Source organism: Colletotrichum destructivum, chromosome 4, assembly GCF_034447905.1.
Source record: "Colletotrichum destructivum chromosome 4, complete sequence".
Taxonomy (NCBI): domain Eukaryota; kingdom Fungi; phylum Ascomycota; class Sordariomycetes; order Glomerellales; family Glomerellaceae; genus Colletotrichum; species Colletotrichum destructivum.
This window is the reverse complement of record NC_085899.1, coordinates 484,202-504,998: the sequence shown is the minus strand read 5'-3', so window position 1 is coordinate 504,998 and position 20,797 is coordinate 484,202. Positions and strand designations below refer to the sequence as shown.

The 20,797-nt window shown below is 57.4% G+C and overlaps 7 protein-coding genes across 7 annotated transcripts; 5 read left to right on the top strand and 2 right to left on the bottom strand.

Annotated features, from left to right (window-relative positions):
• Positions 1 to 157: 157 nt before the first annotated feature.
• On the top strand, positions 158 to 1,515 carry CDEST_06060 (Putative chloroperoxidase). Its single transcript, XM_062922219.1, has 5 exons — positions 158 to 391; positions 446 to 638; positions 698 to 745; positions 804 to 1,075; positions 1,133 to 1,515. Exons 1-5 carry the CDS (start codon positions 253 to 255, stop codon positions 1,327 to 1,329), a joined length of 849 nt encoding a protein of 282 aa, XP_062778270.1. The 5' UTR covers positions 158 to 252; the 3' UTR covers positions 1,330 to 1,515.
• A 1,521-nt stretch (positions 1,516 to 3,036) lies between these two features.
• CDEST_06059 (uncharacterized protein) lies at positions 3,037 to 3,480 on the top strand (the record flags this gene model as incomplete). Its single annotated transcript, XM_062922218.1, has 1 exon — positions 3,037 to 3,480. One exon carries the CDS (start codon positions 3,037 to 3,039, stop codon positions 3,268 to 3,270), a length of 234 nt encoding a protein of 77 aa, XP_062778269.1. The 3' UTR covers positions 3,271 to 3,480.
• CDEST_06057 (uncharacterized protein) lies at positions 3,048 to 6,955 on the bottom strand. Its single transcript, XM_062922216.1, has 4 exons — positions 6,601 to 6,955; positions 6,515 to 6,543; positions 6,354 to 6,455; positions 3,048 to 6,265 (listed from the first exon to the last, which is right to left on the bottom strand). The coding sequence occupies exons 1-4, from the start codon at positions 6,867 to 6,869 to the stop codon at positions 4,599 to 4,601; spliced, it is 2,067 nt and encodes a 688-aa protein (XP_062778267.1). The 5' UTR covers positions 6,870 to 6,955; the 3' UTR covers positions 3,048 to 4,598.
• CDEST_06058 (Putative concanavalin A-like lectin/glucanase domain superfamily) lies at positions 3,482 to 4,446 on the top strand. Its single transcript, XM_062922217.1, has one exon. It carries the CDS (start codon positions 3,733 to 3,735, stop codon positions 4,441 to 4,443), a length of 711 nt encoding a protein of 236 aa, XP_062778268.1. The 5' UTR covers positions 3,482 to 3,732; the 3' UTR covers positions 4,444 to 4,446.
• A 938-nt stretch (positions 6,956 to 7,893) lies between the features above and the next one.
• Positions 7,894 to 8,529, top strand: CDEST_06056 (Putative Snf7 family protein; the record flags this gene model as incomplete). Its single annotated transcript, XM_062922215.1, has 1 exon — positions 7,894 to 8,529. One exon carries the CDS (start codon positions 7,894 to 7,896, stop codon positions 8,527 to 8,529), a length of 636 nt encoding a protein of 211 aa, XP_062778266.1.
• Positions 8,530 to 8,891: 362 nt separating this feature from the next.
• CDEST_06055 (Putative F-box domain, WD40/YVTN repeat-like-containing domain superfamily) lies at positions 8,892 to 12,776 on the bottom strand. The gene is made up of 2 exons (XM_062922214.1): positions 11,870 to 12,776; positions 8,892 to 11,775 (listed from the first exon to the last, which is right to left on the bottom strand). Exons 1-2 carry the CDS (start codon positions 12,042 to 12,044, stop codon positions 8,903 to 8,905), a joined length of 3,048 nt encoding a protein of 1,015 aa, XP_062778265.1. The 5' UTR covers positions 12,045 to 12,776; the 3' UTR covers positions 8,892 to 8,902.
• Positions 12,777 to 14,540: 1,764 nt separating this feature from the next.
• CDEST_06054 (uncharacterized protein) lies at positions 14,541 to 15,374 on the top strand (the record flags this gene model as incomplete). The annotated part of the gene is made up of 2 exons (XM_062922213.1): positions 14,541 to 14,843; positions 15,057 to 15,374. 2 exons carry the CDS (start codon positions 14,541 to 14,543, stop codon positions 15,372 to 15,374), a joined length of 621 nt encoding a protein of 206 aa, XP_062778264.1.
• Between the last annotated feature and the right edge of the window lie 5,423 nt (positions 15,375 to 20,797).

The following is a 20,797-nucleotide window of genomic DNA, read 5'->3' as shown; positions in this document are numbered from 1 at the left end:
ATTGTCCCCGCTCAGGGGAACGGGATGGCTGGCGAGGTTTTCGGTGGCTATGGTGCCCTCAGAATGAAACGGAGCCGAGTTTAAAGGGAGGATCCTCTGCGCACTAGGAGCTCGCATTGGTGTTGTTGGTTATAAATACAAGCTCCCGTGTGGTGTTCATCCAGGAAGCGAAAGCCGATTGTCATCATCCAATCTTTTCCATCCGTTCCCAAAAACCAATTCAGCTTGAATTCTACCTCAAAAGAATCCAAAATGAAGCAGTTCATCGTCATCGTAGCTTTGGTCGTTGGCCTGGCGTCGGCCGACCCCCTTTTGGCGAAAGCCCACATGTCCAACCCTCACATCAGAAGAGGCTCCCTTGATGCATGGGCCCCCGCCGGACCCAACGACTGTACGTAGAAATAGTTTCTCGTTTTGTCCTTTAGACACTGACTGACCTTTACAGTCCGAGGCCCCTGCCCTATGATGAACACTTTGGCAAACCACGGCTTCCTTCCCCACGACGGACGGAACCTGACACAGGAGAATGTGGTGAAGGGATTACGAGAGGGGCTCAACTTTAACGAATCTCTGGGGGAGCTGATGTTCAAGATGGCGATTCCTGTTAACCCGGAGCCGAACGCCACATTCTTCACCTTGTGAGACGGATCTGTCCCCCGCTCCTAGTTGCACAAAAGGCTGACACCTGACCCCCAAGGGATCAACTCAACGTTCACAACGTTTTGGAGCACGATGCGAGCTTGAGGTAGGTCCAACGATGGGTCTCTATAAACTTTACAGTTGTGCTGACGGTTGTTCATCAGTCGCACGGATGCTTTCTTCGGGAGCAACCACATCTTCAACCAGACCATCTTTGACGAGAGCAGAGCCTACTGGACCAAGGACATCCTCGACGCGGACCAGCTGGCCAACAGCAAGATTGCCCGCCAGATCAACTCCAAGGCTTTCAACCCGAATTACACCTTCACCGCGACTGTCGAGAACTTCAGCCTGGGTGAGGTTGCCGCCCCGATCATTGCCTTTGGCAACATGACCGCCGGCACCGTCAACAAGACCCTGGTCGAGTACTTTTTCTGTAAGTCCCTCTATTCCAAGTCTTCATGGAGAACCCGTTTCTCACACCGTGACACAGTGAACGAGCGCCTTCCTGCTGAGTTGGGCTGGGTCAAGAAGGAGAACGCCATCACCCAAGAGGATATCCTTGGCGTCGTTGGTTTGATAAGCAAGGCGACTAGTCTTATTACCGGCGGCGAGGAGGAGGCGCCGCACGCTCGCACGATCCGAGACTTGCACTCTGGCTTCAGTCTTTTGGCTCAGCGGGGGGACTGAAGAGCTTGCATCTGACACCACACAACTACCTGAGACAAGTTGGGGGTTTGCGCTTATTTCTAGACTTTATGTTTTGACGAAAAGTCATGCGGAACTTTGTGTTGGTCCAAATTTCAGTGTGGTTATTTGAACATCAAACAAAAAAGGGGTTTAAAATACCGAGTTTTAAGTATCAATGACAAGCCGGCCATTTTCTTCTATCAAGTTTTATTACCCTGTCACGTGCAAGACGGTGCTGTTTCTAGCCATGCTGGAGCGTATACTACTCTTTCTAGAGACCTCGGCTGTTTATCCAACACCATATGGAAGCGTCAAAACCCTGGCCACCTCTAGATCCTTTCCATTGCACAAGCCTGGACAAGTCTCTGGCCTGATTCTGGGTTGTTGCCACATACCTATATGCCCGGGGGTTAACGTCTAGAAAATCACTAGCCTGAATATGATTGCCGTCTCCACCGCAATTATACACATGAAACAGCATCTGATAATTGGTGTCCTTGGTATCATTAGGTGTGACTGCTAATTTAAATCCAAAACCACAGGTAATCTTGCTGTAAACATTCTAGTTTCGTCGAGACCTCATGCATTTGTGCCCCTTAGGACTGATAGGTTACGGAAGAACTTGAATTGATTCTAGCTGTAATCGAGGAGTTCGAGAAGGATCTAGGGGAGAGTAAAGCAGGACATGGGATTTTCATCAGGAGAGAAAGCAGCGGATTAAGTGAGATCACTGACTTGGACTTTTGCTAGAATACGGGCACCTTGGAAGTAGGATTTGTCCATTGCTCGCGTGTCTTGCCCAAGTCCCTAGCGCCTGCATGTGTGTTTGCATTAGTTAAAGACTCGTGCCATGTAGGCCGGTGACCCTCCCAGAAACGCGACCGATTGTTCTCCCAAAGTCAAAGATATTTAGATGGCTACAAGGTCTTAGCCAAGACAAATGCTCTTGTCGTTCCACAGCTTGACTGATAGCTATGCTTTGTCTCGGCTGTGATTGTCAAGTAGATTGAGCCTTTGCAACAAGTCGAGGGTAAAATGGTTGGATAAACAGGTAGGACTAGGTGTCTCAGCACTGGAAAGTCTACCTTTATTCAACTAATGTGGTATTAGCTATCGAGACATTCGAAGTAGATAAAGTGTCTAAATAGAAGCTGACGTATGGGAGCTAGCCAGAAGGTGAAATTTGTTCCTTAAATGGACCTCAGATACCTTGAGCCGTGGAAACTCTTAGCTGCACTCAAAAAAACAGTAAAGGGATGCATTGTTTCCACCCTTTCTGATATTCTCCCGATATCCATACACAGTCTATTCGTCTTGCATGAATAAGATTGTGCTGCACCACCGCCATTATCGCGTTGTGCTTCCCGTTTGTTACACCAGAGGGTGTCTCAGTCAAGATACTTGTCAGTCGTCGACGGGAAACGCACACGGCAGAAGTTGTCCGGAGAAGCTAACCAAGACACACATGCCAAGCCCGGCGCCGGCGCCGGCGCCGGCTCTCCGGATGCCGCGTCACATCTCGGCAATTGGGCGGGTGCGGACTTCCCCGAAGACTGTTGATTTTTGGCAAGGATGATTGCCAAGAAGGCGCCAAAATAACGTTTCCCCCCCTTCTCTGCAATCTTCCCAAGTTCCCCTCTCGAAATCCATGCTTAGCTTCATATACCAGCCGACCCCCCCACCTCTGCCCCCCCGCCTCCTCATTTGATGGGAGAATCGACCCTTTTCTCTCCAGCTCCCCCGCTTCACAGCAGCGGCAGCGCTGGAATTGCCAAAGTCCAAGTCGTCCCAAGCGACTGGGACCCGAGATTGCGCGAGCGGTGTCTCGAAGACGACGACGACGACGACGACGACGACGACGACCCTTCTCCCCTTTGGCGGAACCCATCCATGACCCGTCGGGATCGCGTGATGCAGGGCAGAGGAGGCGTCTTGAAATAAGCATTCTTGTATGCCACCACCCCGGAACCGGCGCGGCCTGCCAACCTCCCCTCAACGGCCCAGAGTTTCCGTTCAGAGGTCGTTTAGATTAATCGCACCTTTGGTCTTTTGGATGGCAACATTGGCTGCCGGCTGCACCCCCGTCTTAGTCTAGCCCGTTCCGTCCGCCGCCGTGGGACACACACACCCCTGCCCGCCCCCCCCGGACTCGGGCATCTCGGTGTAGCATCAGCCCGTTCGACGTTGGAGAATTTGAGTGACGCGCTTGTAGAGTAAAAAGGACCTGGTATAAGAGACGAGACTCGCCAGCCCACTCAGGGTCGGCAATGTAACCTTTGCTTCCGTTGTCCCCCGTTGTCTCTTCTGACTCCAGATAATCGCGCAAGGGTCCCGTCAATCTACTCTCCCACATCTCCTCCCTCCTCCCCGCCGAGGCCATCCTCACGTTCAATCCCTCTCAAGATGCGATCTTTCACCCCTCTCCTCGCCCTCGCGGCCTCGACAATGGCAGCCGCAGCAGAGACGCTCCTCTACAGCAACCCCCTCAACTCGACCTCGGACGTCGCCACTTGGGTCGCCGAGGGGCCTCTCAACTTCACCGCCGTGGACTCCTCCATCGAGCTCGCGGGAGCCGGCGCCGAGGCCGACTACTTTGTCTGGTGGGTGCCCGAGGTCTTCCCCGACGGCATCCGCATCACCTGGGAGTTCTCCCCGCGTGCCGAGCCGGGCCTCGCCATGTTCTTCTTCGGCGCCGCCTCCGCCGCCGACGACGGCAAGGGCTCCATCTTCGACCCGTCCCTGAAGCCGCGCAACGGCAGCTACCCGCAGTACCACTCCTCCGACATCCGCACGCTGCACGCGTCCTACTTCCGCCGCCGCTGGCCCGAGGAGCGCGCCTTCCACGTCGCCAACCTGCGCAAGTCTCCCGGTTTCCACCTCGTCGCCCAGGGCGGCGACCCGCTGCCGCCCGTCCCGGACGCGGCGGGCGCCTTCTACAAGATCGAGGTCGTCAAGGACAAGCGCGAGGTCAGCTTCTCCATCAACGGCCTGCCCATCTTTGAGTTTTACGACGACAAGTCGACGGGCCCCGTCATCCGGGACGGCCGGATCGGGTTCAGACAGATGCAGCCGCTCGTTGCGCGGTACCGCAACCTGCAGGTGTGGAAGTTGTAGGATGTTATGTGGAGGTATTCCGAACTGATGTGAAAAGGCGGGGAGGGGCTATGTTACAATAATCTAAATCTAATGAAGACAATAAAGAGATAATGAGAGAGAGAGAGGGAGAGGGAGTAAGGGAGAGAGTCCAATACCTACCCCCCACCAAAATCTCACTCATCGTGCTCCTGAACTCCGTTCCGTAACCTTGACCTCCACCGGATCGGCCGGCCCAAGTCCGCGGACAACTTGGGCACGAACTCGTCCGCGAGCGAGCCCTCGTCCCCGAGCTTGTCCAGCTCCTCAATCAGATCCGCCACGTCCGGCGGCGGCGCCGTCTCGAACACGGCCTGGATGTCGCCGTGCGGCGAAAACCCCGAGAACTTCCAGCCCAGAAGCGACCGGTCCCCTGTCTTGGCCCGCGCCCGCCGTGAGAACTGCCGCCTCTCGTAGAGGCTGATGAGCAGTAGCGTCGGCAGGTTCAGCGCGCGGATGAGCGCGACGTTGACCCTGTGGAACGACTCCGGCGACACGAGGAAGCGCAGCGGCAGCAGCGTCGCGAGGGCGAAGATGTTGAAGGGCGGCGGGTACGCGAAGATGGCGTCGCTCTTGACCCCCTCGAACGTCAGCACGGCGCGGCGGAACTGCACCTCGGCCGTCTCGTCGGCAATGATCTTGGAAAAGGTGTTTGTGAGCATGGCGACGAGGATCGTCAGGAACAGTGTGTTGCCCAGGAAGGCGAAGCCGATCATAAGCGCAGGGCCCAAGACAATGTGGAACTGCACCGACTCCTCGATGCCCGTGCCGTCGAGGCCGAACCAGATCCAGAGCATCCACTTGCCGATGGTGAACCACGAGGGCGTCTCGTTGAAGTTGTCGTTGGAGTCGATGAGCCACTGCAGCGCGAGTAGGAAGCCCATGAAGCACCAGCAGGCGAGGAACGACAACAGCAGAAAATCCTTCATCATGGCGTGCAGCGAGATGAGCACGATGTTGTCCGGGGCGATGTTGAAGGCGACACGGGTCAGCAGGATGGGCGCCGCGAGCGGAAGGATGTGCAGGCCGTGGCCGTCGGGGAAGTGGCCCGCGGCGACGTCGTAGATGCGCGCGATCACGTAGACGCCGTAGATGGCGGAGAAGGTGACGTCGAGCCAGGACCACAGGTTCTGTGCGTGGACTTCCCAGCCGTGCTCGACGACGGCGGCGAGCTCGTCGAGCACCCAGCCGGCGGCGTAGATGCAGAAGAGGAACTCAAAGACCTCGTTGCTGCTCCGGCGGTACAGCATGGCGAGGAAGTAGAGCACCATGAGCACGAGGAACTGCACGAACTCGATGAAATGGCGGGAGCGTGGGACGATGAGGCGGTAGTGGTTCAGGATGGGCGCCTTGCGCGGGTCGTAGAGCGAGATGGGGTGGTACTTGTAGTGGTCCGGGAGGATGTCGACGAAGGACAGGGGGGTGTAGATGACACGCCCTTCGTAGACGGCGTTGACAACGCGCTGGCAGGCGGGGGACCCGATGAAGGTCTTGCTCTCGGAGAGGATGGCGAGCTCGAGAGCCGTGAGCTTGCGCTCGAGGCCGCCGCGTTCCTGGACGGCCCACTGGCGGCGGCCCTCGAATTCGACGGCCTCGGGGGCGCCCTCAAAGGGATCGAAACCGCCGACGAGGATGTGCGAGAGGAAGAGCAGGCCCTGGGCGCCCGGGTTGGACTCGTGGAAGCGGCGGAGGACCCGGGTGGCGACCAGCTCGCATAGAGCCGCGCGGGCCATATTGACGGGCTGGTGGACCGTGGTCGCCTGCTGGCGGAGAAAGTGGAGGCGGTTGGCCAGGAGGCAGTAGACTGAGGGCGATGATCAGTACTGGTGATGTTTCTCAAAAAAAGAAAAAGGGGGGGGGGGAATTGGGTAAGTGAAGAGTGCTTGATGTACCTATTGTGATATCCTTTGGGTGAAACAGACGCTCAACGAGAGGCCTTACAGTGAGAAGATTCATCCTGGGATCGCTTAGTTGATCAAGCGTGTATGGATCGTCTGAGGGAACGGCCAGTTAGTCGTCATAATACCGATGATGCGTCGCTCAGTGGTCTCACCTATGCTCGCAACGATGAGCCGGCGCACACTGCCTTCTCCGTCAGCGCAACACCCACCACTGGCGTCGTGTCAGGGGTGAAGTTACCGATGCATCGACACGTAAATGGGGAGGGCCGTCGCAGACCCCAAAGGCACCCCGGGCCTCTCGTCCTCCTCATCGCCGAGACACGCCTCCGTCTCGGAGCCGCCAGCAGCTCCGACAGGGCTTTCATCCTCGTCCTCGTCCGGGCCCCCGCGGTGCCGCTCCCGGCCCGTCCACAGCTTGGCCTCCTCCATCATCTCCTCGGTTGGCGACGGTCTCATGTCCGACTTCTCCTCGCAGGTCGATCTGATCCGTCTGCGTCGCAAGTACATTCACGTTTTATATCAAAGCATCTCACGTCGTCAGAGGGAAAATAGGGGGGAGTCGGTTCGGCTTTGCTTGTGACGAAATGGAGAAGAAAAAAAAAAGGCACCAATGTTCGAAGACGGTTTGCCGAGAGTGGTGCTCCCTATATGCGCAAACGAAGGGACACGCGGAACGGCTGGGACCCTTTTAGTCATGGAATCTTGGCGACTTATTACACGACCACTGCCGCGATGCCCAGGATGGAGGGGAAAGCCATTATGTAACTGCGACTCGCCGTGCACAACTTGCCCCTGAAACTGTGCATCGGCAGCTGAGATTGGTGTCATTTTCCTGGGAGGGCCTGGACTGGCGGGTCTAAGGGGGAGAAAAGGGCGAGGAAAACAACCATCGGATTTGCCGTTGAATTGGGAGCCATCGTCGAGGGAACGAACGAAACGAGGTGGTCATAATACTGGCCGCTTGTAGCCTCAAAAACAGACTTTTAGTAGCGTTAGATAGAGCCCAGATAAACTTGCGAGCATTCCCAAAGAGGAGATGATAAACACAATCCACAAAGCGAAGAGTAAAAACCATGTATTGCGAAAACGCAGTCAAGCCCGAAATGTTTCGAAATATCCGTGATTGACTGATGGTAACACAGATACTGATGATGTTTGTTGTGTTGCACTTAATAACGACGCCAAGTCGGACGCAGCTTCCGTCCCTGGGGTCCAAGACCGGACACCATCTCGGCATATCGATATTCCGCTCCCCACCCAGCCACCGGACCCGTTTTGCCTCCGACTGCCCCCACCCTCCGACCGCGGGGTCCTATCGATAAACCTGTCGCCTGGGAACGAACCCCAACAGCGCGTCCGCCCACGCAACGTCATCCAGGCACCCAACTTTCCTACCTCAACTCGCACGAACCCAAACGACGAAGAACCGAGTAGCACACTAGAAGAAGAGGGGGGAAAAAAAGACAGAGAGAGAGACAGAGAGAGAAGAGGGGAGAGGATCTTTCGCCCGCAACCACCCAACCCACCCACGATGAACCGCCTCTTCGGCGCCGCCCCCAAGGGGCCGAAGCCGACCCTCAACTCGGCCATCACAAACATCGACGACCGCATCTCCTCCATCGACGTCAAGCTCTCGGCCCTCACCGCCGAGCTCAACACCTACCAGCAGAAGCTCGCCAAGATGCGCGACGGCCCCGGCAAGAACGCCATCAAGCAGAAGGCCCTCAAGGTCCTCCAGCGCCGCAAGATGTACGAGGCGCAGCGCGACCAGCTCCAGTCCCAGGTCTGGAACATGGAGCAGGCCCAGACCATGCAGGACAACCTCAAGAACACCATGGCCACCGTCGACGCCCTGCAGACCACCAACAAGGAGCTCAAGCGCCAGTACGGCAAGGTCGACATCGACAAGATCGAGCGCCTGCAGGACGAGATGGCCGACCTCATGGACATCGGCAACGACATCCAGGAGAGCCTGTCGCGCTCCTACGACATCCCCGAGGACGTTGACGAGGCCGAGCTCGACGCCGAGCTCGAGGCCCTCGGTATGGAGGCCGAGCTCGAGCCCGAGATGGGCGCCGGCCTGCCGAGCTTCATGCAGGAGGAGCTGCCCGAGTTCGTCGACGAGGAGCCCAAGGAGGGCACCAAGGTCAAGCAGGCTGCTGGTTAACGGCGTCGACATCCTTGAAACTACAACCACATGCGAAACGCGAGCATGCAAGACGAAGCAGGAGTTGGAACGGCGTTTTTGGTTCTTGTTCCCATCCATTGGTACACTTCATATCCACTTTTTATTATTAAGAGAGAGAGACAGAGAGAGAGAGGCACGAGACAGTCGAAACTGCTGGTTCGCCATCATGCACTAGAACCCCACTTGATTCTTCTGTCCTCAACTCCTATGCCCCGTGAGGAAGAATATAAAAAAAAATTTACGCCCAAGAGGCGAGAGGTGAAGCCGCCCTCCCCTCTTCCCGTCGTCCCCCCTATACAATACGCTATGCCGGTGATGCTACAACTACTACTCCAACAACAGACGTCCATATCTACTCCACTGTGCCAAAGAACCGCGCAACCTCCTCCAGTTCCGGGTCGTTGTTGCAAAAGTCCCAGCCCACAATGGTATTTGTTTGACTACAACAAATAATCCTGCGGGCGTCGTATTGCAACTTGAACACCCGTGCCGGGCCATTGTCGCCGTTGGCCATGTGCGGGTGGTGCGCCGCGCCGGGCACCGCGTGCTGCGCTCCCTGTACCGGCACCGGCGTCGCCTGCGTCTGTACGGGCGCTCCTGGTTGTGTCGGCACCTGCCCTTGTCCTTGTCCCTGCTGTGTCGGTTGGCCCTGGCCTTGAATATGCAGGTGTCCCTGTACCTGGGGCGCCGCAGGCGGCGAGGTATTGCCAGCGGTGCCGGCGGTAGTGCCGGCGGCAGGACCCAGTTGACTGCGTACATCAGGTCGGCGAGCGTGAACACTTCCGGCACTAACGGCCGTGGTCAATTGTCTACTGGGTGGCATATCCATACGGGTGCCACTAGTAGAAGCTCCCGCCGACCCAGCCGTAGCAGGACCGGCTGTAGCCGGACCAAGCGGTGGTAACGAAGGCGGGACGATGGTCGGCTGTTCGCGAGCGGGCCCATGCCCGCCAGCTAGGATGACTTGCGCCTCTAACAAGGCCGCATGAAGCGCATTGCGGAGTTCGTCCCGAATACGCGAGTTCGGTTCTCGGCCGATGGCGGCCTGAATGTGCGCCCTGTGTGCCATGGCCATGGTTGGGTAGTTGTGCAGGGTCTGGCGAAGCTGGGTCGGCCCCTGGGGCACGACGGTGTCGACGAGTTGCATGAAAACTTGGGCAGGGTCTTGTGCGGCGAGAGCAAGTGTTGCCGCTCTAGAAGACCCGGTGGAAAGTCCCCGAGCAGCGTGCGAGGCCACCATGTGCGACAACGCGCCTTGGCCGGCGGCTGCAAGCAACGCCTCGGCAGCTGCTTGCGAGTCCGCGCGCGCCTGCGCCTGGGCTGCTGCGGCGGCTTCCTCGGGTCGCAAGTGTTGCATGTCCTTCCACACGCCCTCCTTGTCACGACGCCAGATGATGACGCTCTGGTCGTACGAGCCGGAAACGATGCGAGCATACTTGCCGCCGCCGCCGCCCGGGGGCAGAGCGGCGCCATACGCGGTAATATCCTCCGGTCTGCTACTGCCCGCGTTGCGAGGTTGGCCTCGGCGGCTCCGGCTGTATTCGGTAAAGGGAGCGATGACGCCGGCTTCTATCGCCTTGAAGTACGTCTCGTCGACCCGCTTCGCCTCGGCCTTATCCTCGTCAGCGCTAAATGGGAGGTCGCCGAAACCTGCTTGGACGGTCCGGACGAGGCTGGTATGCGCCCGCAGGCTGGCCACCTCGAGACCGCTGGCGCGGTCAAATACCTTGACTTCGTTGTCGCTGCTGCCACTAACAATCCTCCGACCATCGTACTGCACGCAGGCGATGCCCTTGCCGTGGCCGACGACGGTCCTAATGCACACCTGCTTAGTCCAGTCCCAGACCTTGATGTTTCTGTCGCCGCTGGCCGAGACGACCTCGTTCTTGCAGATCTGGACGGCATTGACGGCCGCGCCGTGGCCCTCGAGCACGCCAATCATGGTGTAAGGGGGTTTGAGGGGCAAATCGTCCATGGGGTTTCCGTAGCTGTAGTTCCGGAGGCGGGTCGGGGCGGAGAAGACAACGTCGACGTCGCCGTATCCAGGTTCACCGTAGCGTAGGGGTCGGCGGTTGAAGATCTTAATGGTCTTGTCCTTGGAGCAGGTGACGAGGATCCTCTTGTCAAACTTGACGTTGAGGACGGACTCGGAGTGCGCGTTCTTGAGGCGCTGGATGATCTTGCCCGTCGAGAAACGCCAGAGAATGACGTCCGAGTCGCTGCTGCCAGAGACGACGAGGTCTTCCTCCGGGTCCGAATCGAACTGCAGGCACAGGACGGATCCGGTGTGCCCCTCGAGCGGCTTCATCTGCAAGCGACGGGTATGCATGCTCCAGATGCGGATCGTCTTGTCTCGGCTGCCGCTGACGATGTAATCGCTGTCGTACTGCAAGCTGTAGATGCACTCCTGGTGGCCCTCGTCGAGGTGGTCGGGATGGGGCAGCTGGAAATGGGAGCACTTGCCGAGCTCCCAGTTCTGCTCCAGGCGGCGGCGCATCGTGTAGATGTACTTCCAGTTGAGCTTGTATCTCGAGCTGGGTGCGTCCCAGGACCAGAGGGTCGAGCGGGCAAGGCCTCCGCGGGCGTCGTCGGGGACCATGGGCGGCAGGGATTCCTCCTTGACAAGCGCCGCCTTGCCCTTACCCTTGCCCATGGAATCGAAGCCGAAGCTTCTCTCTCGGCTCCGGCTGTTGGAGGCCGGGGCGGAGCGGTCGACGTCCATGTCTCCGGGCTGAGGAGTCGCCGAGGCGGGGCTCCCAAAAATGCTGCTGCCCATGACGGTGTTGGCGGAGCTGTTTGCGGGTTCTTCCCGGGGTAGGGCGGCTCCGGCGTCCGTCATTTCGAGGTCGTCGTCCTCGGATATGGTGCGCTTCTTGTAGGTGTGGCCGTCCTCGGAGGATCGGACCCTGTGGAGGGAGCTGGCGGATTGATTCAAGCCCTCGTTGACTTTGTCCTCCCAGCGGTGGATCTCGGAGTACAGGGCCTTCCAGCCCTCCATGTGGTATAGCTTCTCCCACAGCTTGCGGTCGAGGGCCAGTTCGTGCCAGGCGCGGCAGGCCATGGCGAGGTTGATGAGGGACACGGGGTCGAGGTAGCCGAGGATCTTCAAGCAGACCTCCGGGGGCAGATAGTGGACGAAGTCGATGTAGAGACGAGGGTGCAGGCGCTGGACGATGTCCACGACGGCCGTTGTGGGCAGGTTGTCGAGGATGGCCATGGCGAGCTCTGTTTGTGGACAACAAGCGACAAGTCAGTTCAGTTCGGAATGGAGGCTTGTGAGAGCAAAGCTCCTGGTGAAGTTGGGGGCAAGTAGACATACCGGTCTTGGCAGAAACGGAGAGGCCGGGCAGGTGTCTCGACAGCCAGGCAGGCAAGTCGGCAGGCGGGCGGGCTGCGCTTGAGACATAGTGAAGGCTGCTGGAGCTGGGGTTGAGGGGGTCTTCGGAATAGCCCTCATCAGGGTCTTGGGAAGTGAAGGCGGCCATGCTGGACATGTATGGAGAGGTGTGTCGCGCGCGGGTTCCTCACTACAACTGTTCTAGTGGGATGCGTCGTCGCGGGCCATGCGGGCGAGGAAGGAGGCTCGTGCTCGGGGTCTCGACGCAGGCTAAACTTAAGGCGAGAGGTAGGTATGTTTTGACTCTCAAAGGTGCTGATGCCGTGGCTTGCTATCAGCGGGAAGTGGCCCGCCGTGGGGAGCTGCAGCAAAGAGTTTGTTTGTGCAGCAACGATGGGGAATTCTTTAGTTGCAGCAGGGGGGAGGAGTATTGATGACTGATTGATTGATTGACTGATCGATGTCGAGGCTAGACTGGCTGCGTCACGTAAAGACAGCAGCGATGGTGCTGCGATTTTTCTTTAATGTGGCGAGGGGAGGCGATGTTTTGTTGCGATGCAGTGAATCAGGCTCGTTGAGGCTGTCGCATTCAGAAAACAAAACAACATAAGGATGGGGGGATTGGTGATTGGGTCAAGGATTGGATGGTGGATGGGTTGATGTGATGGAGCGAACCGCCCAAAAGAAAAAGAGAAGCAGAAGCGGGTAAGCGTTCGGGAAGATGAGAAAACGAGACGGGACGAAGCGAGATTTGAGAGGATTGTTTGGTTGAGGTTCAGGTTTGGAGGTTGGAAGTTCTGTCTTGGCCGGTTTGGCGGGCTGATTCGGTCGTTTGTTTGCTTGGCTGTTGTTGGTTAAAGGTCAAAGGCAGAGAGGCAGGGTGGGCAGCCTAGGAAAGCCTGTTTTGGGGGGAGGGGGAGGGGGAGGGGAGGAGAGGGGGAGAGAGAGGAACGGCGGAGGTGGCGGGATGAGGGCCGTTGCAGGACGACAAGACACTGCAGTCTGCGGCGGTGTGGAACAGGTGGACGGGGGAGATGGGGTGACGACCATGCAGACTGGGGACGAGAGTACACTCTCAGGTAAGAGCAGTGTAGAGATACAAATCCGGGGGCGGCACAGCAGCAAACATGAAGGCAGCCACACCAACACCGGGCAGCGAAAGGAGAAACTCAAGGAGGAAGCACGGAAGCCGGTGGGAAGAAAAGGGTCTTGGGGCCCGTCCTGTCGTTCCTGCCTTTCCTCTTCCCAGTTGCCGGAGGGGAGGGAAAGGAGCAGGCACTATTCACATACGCCCAACCAGAATCCACCTTGCTGCCAACCGCCAATCGCTAACCAGTTGCCAATCCAGCCGTGCCACCTCCAAACCTGCTGTCATCTACAGAGTACATAGTACAGAGTACAGATACATCTTCCACCCAAGGTATCTAGATACTTTACCTAGTAGGTACTGTACGGAGTACGTAGTACGTATCTCTCTTTTTTACTCCTTTGTGCCTGTGTCTGCCTCTCCCCATATCTCTCCCCTCACAATGCTCCTTTATTCTCCCCAGTGTTTGTTCTATTCTCCCCCCCCCTCGGGCCGTGAGGGCAACCCAACAATACCGAGTGGCCACCGCGGGACTGCGCCGTTGTCAGCCGTTCCGCATTCCAGCAATCCTGCTGCCAGCGGTATCCATACGGCCCACAACGCCCACTCATAGACCATGTAAAATGGCCACCGCCGGCGACCACTCCCTCCGACGCTCCCTGCGCCAGAGGCCAGAGGGGGGGGGGGGGGGGGGGTTCTCGCGGTGATACAGATGGAAATAGAACGGGACGCGGCGCCCCGGCACGCCGTGCGGCGCTATCATCGGCCACCCGTCCGGAGAAACTTTACAACGGCAAGCGGCGAAGCTAATCTGCATCGGCATCGGCATCGGCCCATGATAACTGATGCGTCCGGTCGGCTCTATTCATCCCCTCCCCTTCCGGCTCCCCCCCCAATGTGCTGCCGCTTGCTGCACGAAACACCTGCACTACGCCCACAGACACACGCACACACACACGCACACTCACACTCTCACAACACACTCGCATGCCCGGTGGGTACAAAATACTGCATGGGTGGCGAGTTGGCATGCATCCCACAGTGGGACGAGGCCGGGGGCTGGGCCAAACACTAGGTGGAGCATGCCAGTGGAGCGGCGGAGGATCAAGTCTCCAGTGGACATGCGGATAGTTGGCATCGCACCGCCTTACAGATGGGCGGCTTGTTGGAAATGGCCTACCTCCAATCCCACACACGAACACTGCGCATCGTATGTGTTGACAGTTCCCAAAGGCGAGAATCGTGCCCCCCCGGGTGCCATCCAGGGACCAAATGTCAACCCTCCCACCGCTCCCTCGTGGGACGGCTCTCGGCCGCAGCGTCAACGGCCAGCCCCCGAACCTTAGCTTCAGGTCCCGTCCAGATTGACTTTCTCCCTCGCGGCCGTTCCTCCTCTAGAGAAACCTCAAACCCCCTCCGATGCCGTGCAGGAAAAGGGGAGAATCCCTGTGCCGTTGGGGAAAATGCCATCCATGCCTATTCCATCTCTGGGCAAGTATCCGCCAAGTTTGCCATACCTTCATCCTCCCTCCTCTGCCTCCCCATACTGTGTTGGTTCATCACAACATGGACAATATTGAACTTGAGACTCTTGGTTTGAACTCTCATCTGCTGCCCTCGTTCGGAGTGTGTGTCGTTTTCGCATGCATCTTGGCATTCGTCACATCTTGGCCATATTGTCAACTTCTCTTCGACGTCCTCAAGTTGGTCAAGCTTGACCCTGCCCAGTCGCGCCTATTGGGTCCACGCGCCGGACCACCGATAAGTTTGCCCTTCTACGAGAACACTAATCGGCTCCGCGAGGCTTGCGGCTCTGCGGGTAAAGTCATCTGGACACGACTACAGCACTGGCATTTCGCGTTCCTCCTGGTAGATTCGACAAAGGTTAATGGTCGATGCCACCGTGTTCAGTGAACAGGGACTGTTGCTCAGTGGTGATTCCTCTGGCCATCTGATCCAATGGACCGGCCACCCCTTGCGCCCGCCAGCACTTGCAGATGAGCTGACAAAGGAGATAAAGTAAGAAAGAAAGAACCCTCGAGGAAAATTAACCTGCAACCGCCCCGTCACTGACACATGTAGGGTGCAGATCCTCGACACTTCGCCCCGATCACCTCTTGTTCCATCCTGCGCGGCAACCCGACTCAGTCACCTACCTCTCTGCCTAGTCAGAGTCGCCCCGATGGCCGCACCGACCAGCGCCCGCCCGCACTCCGGAGGCCGGACGGCCCGGGTATCCACATGATTGCGTTCCCTTTCTCTCTCTCTCTCTCTCTCTCTCTCTCTCTCAGAGTCCCAACATGGTGGGGGGGGGGGGGCTCCCATCGTCTCCGCCCCAGAGTTCCACGAACACGCGACAATATACGAGTGCTCCAATCGGGAGGAAAAGATCGAAACTAACCTTGGGAGTGCAGTAGCGGCGGTAGCGGCGACGGCGAGGTCGTAGCAAGCTTCGCGCTGATGTTCGCGAGCTTATTCAATAGACTCGGGTGATTGTCTACGATGGTATTTCCTGTACAACAAGATGTAGGTTTAGGCTTTTTGAAGCCAACCTCTTCGCTCTGCATGTCTGTCGGGGACCCCTCTCCCCCTTCCTTGTCGAGGGTTTCAGGCGCAAGCATGACGGCAATGGCCTTTGCCGTCGCCCTGCGCGTGGAACCCATGTGACGCGGGAGCCATCCGCGCAAAAACACCCTACCCTCCCTACGTAAAGACGCTGATGAGTCGCGCGCAAGTCTTCGAAGGTGAGGCGCCTTTGAGATGTCACATCGAGGAGGGGTTGCATCGCCAGGCGCCAGCCATCTCTGAAAGCACCGTTCGTGAACGAGCCGCGGGCGTAAGTCTGGAGAAGGCGGCAACACTTTGGGCGGGAGAGTAGTTACGCATATCTTGTTATAAGTGCTCGGCCATACGGCTGTACTTCTCCAAGAGACCGAGCTAAAGTGATTTTCCGGGGTGCTTCGGCTTTCACGCTACCTGGCTCCACCGAGACTCATAGAAATGAGCCGCGAGGGGGTGCATGCACGAAAGATTTGGCCCGATAGACTATGCCCAGTTGGTCCATCGTTTGTGAGCCTCAGTCCAATCGGCCATGACACCCTCCCTGGCATCAGTGGATGGTGGCTTCGAGATGCGATGTCCGGGACCAATATTCGGACTATTGCTTCCGGCTCATTGCCGACCGAGGCGGGTATCCGCTTGAGGACGTGGAGAGATGGAGACCGGACGCCATGGCAACTTGCCCTGCCTTGCAGTCTTCGGCGGCTTTTGCCAGACCAGGAGAGAGGCAGCATATGGCCGGCCCAGCGATCGGTCGTGAGCATTTCCCAGCACAGCACCCGCCGGGTCGAAGCCAGGCCGCAGCGCGGACCGTCTTGAGAAAAGAGCGCGGCGTTCATCATTCAGCCACCGACGACGCCTCGCGCTCCCAAGGACCTACGCCGGCGCCGCAGCGCGGACCGCCTTGGCCGCGAGTGAGACGCGCCATCGATGCCTCCAGCGTTGGGGGCTGAAGGCGAGGGTAGTGACGCTGGTCGGCATGTCGCTTTTCCAAGGCCACGCGAACGAGAAACAAAGGGCACGAGCGTCAGATCCGGCCGGCTCTCACTGCTAAAAAAGTGACACTGACGATGTACTGTCCAGCTACAGGTATGTCGTCGACTCGTCGCAGAGAGCAGCGGTGGCGATTACCCGGGAAAGCCCTTCGTACGGAGACATGGGTCTCCCCTCTCGCATTTCGACACATCGTGCAGTCGTCTCTTGGTCTCAAAATACATTGTACTCATCATGTGAGGCTCTTGCTGTTTCCTTGGAGCCCCTCTCCCCCAGGAAGGCCAGCCCACCGTATGCATGAACGGACTGTTTCAACTTTTTTGACGTGTTTTGGTCGACCATGATGGGTGTCCTTCCAGACCCGATCCGCAGTTCTGAATGCTAGCTTCGGCAGGTTGGCGCGGGAGGGATTAGGTTTTGGCCAAATTCTGGGACGCTTCGACGGTACGACTGTTGAACGGCATCTCTCTCATCTGTGGGGAGGGGGGGGGGGGGGACTAAGGAGGTGCAGTCGGCGTTCGTGTGCCCAGACAGACTGACAGCGACGCTGCTGCGGGCATGTCAAGCAGACCCTGAAGAGGCGAGCAGAACGACAAGGATGGCAGAGCCAAGACGCACGGCGCAAGTCCTGTCCGCGGCGTCAGAGCAGGGTAGTTCCGTGCTTTGGAGCAACGAAACAAGAAAGGCAGACGGGACTCTGGAAGATGCTCCATGCGCTTGTCTGAGAACCCTCAACCCGTCCCGCGGATAGCCAGCCGGTCGGGCGGCGGCTTTGAAAGATGTGCTGACGGCAAGCTCAAGGGTTCGGCCGGGGGACCATGGGCGTTGTCATGCATAGCAGCGGATAGGGCGGCAACTCTGCGATTCCTGTTAAGAGACGACCAGGCGAGACCTTGTCGGGACGGGCGGCGCAGGCAGCATGATGGGAGAGGCCCGAAGACTGCAGACACAACCAGATGGCTGTGCTTCAAAGGCGTCTGGCGCGTCGTTAGTTTCATTGTCGGCGAAGGCCAAGCCCGATGAGGCGCTACGGCTGCTGTAGACGCGAGACGATGGCTTCTGTCCGTATTGCACAAAGTATGACTGTCACGACTGGTTCTCTGGCGGGCGATTGTACAGTACACTCGCACGGCGATGAGGATGCTTTTTTTGTGAGTTTTCAAGCGATGCGACGGGTCTTGTAGGTTGGGTTGGCCAAGATATGCAAAAGAGAAGCTTCGTTGGACGGGTACCTTATCGGAAAGGTGTCAGTTCGCTTAACTAAGACAACGCTTATCGGAGGAGGGCAGGCTCGACGGTGGGTACGTACTCTGTACATAACTCAGATAACTTCCAAGGTGCCTTCCTGAGCAGATAAGGTCTATACCCATCTAGGTACCTAGGGTCAATAGGTAGGTGCTCGGATGCGGATTGGCATTCTGGATATGTCGGGCTGCATGCTTGCACCGAAGTTGTTCAAAATCAACTGGCTGGTTAGGGGAGCGACCTTGAGGCAAGTGGGCAGACAATCAGCTCGTTCGTTGTCTTGTCAGCTATTGAGTTCTTTGGCGGGGGCAGGGAACAAAGACGCAATGGCAGACGGATCCAGCGAGTACCTTGCAGAGAAGATGGGGCTCTTGCAATCAATCCGGCACCACCACCTTCACAGATGAGACTCAGAGAAACGGGGATCCCGATGTCATGAGTAGCGTGGAGTGTCTGTTTACTGTACACACAGTACACTGCACGCTATGTGAGAGTTTAGTTGTCGATGAGCAAGAGCTGCAGGCATGATTGGGGCGACAATATGGTTCAAAGCGGCCGCCGTCATTTGCAAAGTCTCTTGGTCTGTACTTCGTATACGGTGTACTGTATGCAGTCTTGTTGTCAGCCCCGTCCAGCAACAGCCTCTATCCTGGCAGAAACGGCCCGCTCTTGAAATGCTCGTCATTCAGGGCAAAGTAATGACAGCCGTCATCAGCATAGATTGTAGGGCAGACATGTATGTCATGATTCTGCCAGATCCGTTTCCGTTGCCCATTTCTGCGTCTCGGGGCATCTACTCAGCCAGTGACCCCTGGACCAAACCGATGGGATGGAGAGAGGGGAGTGGGCGAGGGAGAGTGAGCCAGCGAAGGAGGGGGGATCTTGTCATTGCCTTTCCCTTGGCTTCCTTCCCCTGCCCTGCCCTCGACCTACTATGTATGTTTGTTCCATCAGTCTTCTGGAACAAAACCGTGCCACCCGTGTGCTTCTTGTTGGGTTTGAAGTGGCAGTCATGTTGTGCTTTTGATCTGCTTTGGATTCCCTCCCCCCTCCCTCGGAGCATCCCCCATGTCGTCTGCAAATCCAGGGATCATGGTGCCTGCAACCTGCACCAGGTGTACCACTAATCGCAGACAGCAGGACCTCAATGTCTCGACCACAATTCACCGGCAACGACATCTTGTCTCTCTTCCAGTGTCTGCCAAGTGAAGACTCCCATCATCCATGATAGCGATGGCTGGTGGAAATGAAGATGAGTAGGAAGATGGATAGGTATGGAGATAGATAGGTATGAATATGGATATGGATATTAATATGGAGATGGGGGACGAAAGGATCGCGCAACGTACCGAGCGCGCACCACGAGGACGAGGGGCAATCAATGGGAGACGAGATATGTCCATCGTGACGGGAGCCTATTCCAAATTGAGATTAGCGGCTACATCTGCTAATTTGAAACGCCCAAACCCTCCAGCAGCATCAATGCGAGGAGCCAGACCGAAAACCTGAGCCTGAGCCTGAGCCTGAGCCTAAGCCTGAGAATCCTCTGGTTGTTCCCTGGTGCGTCGTCCTCTGTCACTAAGTATGCCTCTGGGTACTAAGGTACCTGGGTCATTCCCCTTGGCCCAAAGGGTCACTGGTCCAATCAACGTACCTTACGCTCTACAATTCCACGCACACACACACACGCACACACAGACGTACACCATCTCCCACCATTGATACCTTACTTGTGCCCCCTGGTCTGCTTCCCTGACCCTTCCATCCCCGTTCCGTCTCCCCACCTCTGGGCAAAAGGGGAAAAAAGATGAAAAGATCCAGGCGGAAAGTGGAAGCATGTGCGTGTGCGTGGAACGGAGAGAGTGAATGAGAGAGTAGGAGCAAGAGATTTTAGAAAAAAAGAGAAGCAAAAGAGTGTGTATGTAGGCAGGTAAGAACAAGAGTGAGATTGAGAATGAGAATGAAAATGAGAGTGTAAACAAATGCTCCCAATGCTAATCAACGCTGGGTGGGAACTGGGTCGTCCTGACCGTTCATTCACCTTACCCTCCTCCTCTTTTCCCTCGCCCACGCTACCTTGCCTCGGCCCAGTACAAGACACAATACACAGTACGCAGTACCTACCGCTTACCTAGGGTGCTGGGCCGGTACACAACGCATCCACCAAGACCAAGTCCTCTGGGTTGGTCCCCTCAAGCCTCCCTCATGCATCCCCACTGCACCAGCCGCCTGCGTCCTGCAACATCAACGTCGCCGACTCCAGCAACCTCAACACCAACCTGGACTGGCAAAAGCCCATCCCCATACCCAAACCTACCCACTCTGCTTCAACAGAGAAACACCCGCTGAACGACGACGTCCCCGTTTGCCCACCCACACACATCCCCATCCCCAGTAACATCGTCGGATTCGTCCCAGGCTCCAACACGCCGCTACGGATACCGCCCGACACTACGGATACAGAAGGGATCAAAGGACCATAAACCACTGCACTACACCCCCATCACGCAGGGGTCGGAAAGGCAACTTGTTTCGCCCCGACAGCCCGCATCGCTCCGCACCGCTCTGCCAACTTCGACTCTCGTCGACTCGACAAGAGAGAGGGAGACCCTCTCGAACCAGCCCAACCTCTCTCCTCCACCGACCCTCGGCGCCGGCACTTCTGTTACACTACACAAACACCACTCGCACACACAGTCCCATCCCTCCTTTTCCCCTTCTGCTACTCTTACTACTCTTGCTGAGGACTGAGGACCCCCAAACGAAGGATCGGCGAGGGCCTATTCGACACCACAAGCGAAAAAAAACAACATAGCGGCCCAAAGCCCAAAGCCCATCACCCACCGCTTAACCCGCTCAACCCGCCGACCCCCCCTCCCCTTGTTCTCCGGTCCCGCCTTTCTTAGAACAGAACAAACCACCATTCCCTTACCACCCCCCATTCCTCCTCTCTCTCATTCTCCCCTTTCGTCGCGACGGCGTCGAAATCCCCCTCAAGAACCTTCCCCGACACCGACCGCGACCGC